Raw genomic sequence first — 1456 nt, 5'->3', positions numbered from 1 at the left:
TTCCAATAACTGGGAAGACTTTAATACTCCCTGGCTGCTCAAAGTCCTGAAATCGTTTGCTCGCCATAAGTGAGGAGATCTAAAGGTACAGAAGCAACGCCTCTTTATACCACCACCAGGGTCAGGGAAATTCTTCCCATTCTGAGTATGGGGAAGGCCCTATTCAATATTAAGATTTAGGTAACAGTACTTAAAAGGTAGTTCTGGTGTCCAGTTCTTTGCAGATTCCATTATAACCAGCAGCTCTAAGGAACCATTTCAACTAGTTTTGCGAATAAACCTGGGGTTTAAAGCAACGATACACAGCTTCCCGAAGCTCCTTGGGCAGTCCCCGCCGAAGGCGGCGTGTCCAGAGGCAGGTCCCGCCAGAGAGCTCTACCTGGCAGCTTGTGCTTCTTCTTGTTTAAAATAAATACTGAGCCCAACAGGGTCCAGGCGCCGAGTGCGTAGACCACCGACATGCGCCGGTACCAGGTTGTGGCCCGACCGGGATGCATGGCTCCGGCCTCCGGCGTACAGACCGCGATCCGCGGCGGCCCAGGCCGTGGGCGGGCCTTCCGGGGCTGCGCGGCGGCCGCCGCCACCAATGAGGAGCCGGCCTCCCGCGATCGCTTCCGGCTCCGGCCTCGGTGCATCTCGGGTGTGTAGTCTCGGGTGTCAAAGTCGCTCGGGGGCTCCGACTGACGGCCGTCGGTCCAGCAGCCCCGGGCTCTCAGGCAGAGTGGCCTGGCACCACGTGACGGAGACCAGATAACAATTTCTCTGAACGGAAACCTGTCATTTGCAAATCTGTAATGCCTGCTTTCATGGGCTCCATATGGCATTTGAAAAGGTTAATTCCATTTCCTCCTCCAGCTCTCGGGTCTGCCTCTTTCCGGAACTCATCGCCCCCATCTTCCTTTCTGGAACTCAAGCTGGGTAATTCCAGGTTAAAGCTCATCCTTCCACTGTGCCCCGGGTCCCCTTCCTCCTCAGAGGCCTTTCCTGTCAATAACACCTAACTCCAACTGCCGAGTCCCCCTTATTTCCATGATTGACTTTTATCCTTCATCATACAGTCTCCTTCAACTCCAGCCACCTTCAGCTTTTCTCTTATTTATACATTTCTTCAAAGCACAATAGCCTCCATAGACTGAACAACGTAAGACCCAGGGGTGTTGCGCTCGGCATAGAACAGGCTCAGTAAATTGTCCTTACCTACTTTTCAACCATACCCAATCTTGGTTTCTAAAGTGTTTGACACCATTGACCCCACTTGCTCTTTTCATAGCCTCAAAAACTTATTTTCTCTGGTATCCTTCAGGGCTCTTTTTATGTCTTCAACCCTTTAAAATTTGATGTTCTGCTCTACAGAAATCTACACCTCCAAAAATCGACCCTAAAAGGATCATTGGCTTAAATGTAAAAACTAAAACTGGCTCGGTGCCTGTGGCTCAAGTGGCTAAGGTGCCAGCCA

General features: G+C 51.3%; 1 protein-coding gene across 1 annotated transcript in view; it reads right to left on the bottom strand.

Moving 5' to 3' along the window:
• Window positions 1-510, bottom strand: part of LOC111727994 (small integral membrane protein 26-like) — a 1284-nt gene extending 774 nt beyond the window's left edge. The window contains exon 1 of the mRNA XM_023518381.1: window positions 380-510. Coding sequence (XP_023374149.1) covers window positions 380-497 — 118 coding nt within the window. The 5' untranslated portion in view covers window positions 498-510. The remainder of the gene's footprint in view (window positions 1-379) is intronic.
• Between the last annotated feature and the right edge of the window lie 946 nt (window positions 511-1456).

This window comes from Otolemur garnettii, unplaced genomic scaffold (assembly GCF_000181295.1).
Source record: "Otolemur garnettii isolate 467f Iridium unplaced genomic scaffold, OtoGar3 scaffold00136, whole genome shotgun sequence".
In the NCBI taxonomy this organism is placed as follows: Eukaryota; Metazoa; Chordata; class Mammalia; order Primates; family Galagidae; genus Otolemur; species Otolemur garnettii.
The sequence above is the reverse complement of the archived record's forward strand: the minus strand, read 5'-3'. Positions and strand labels throughout refer to the sequence as shown.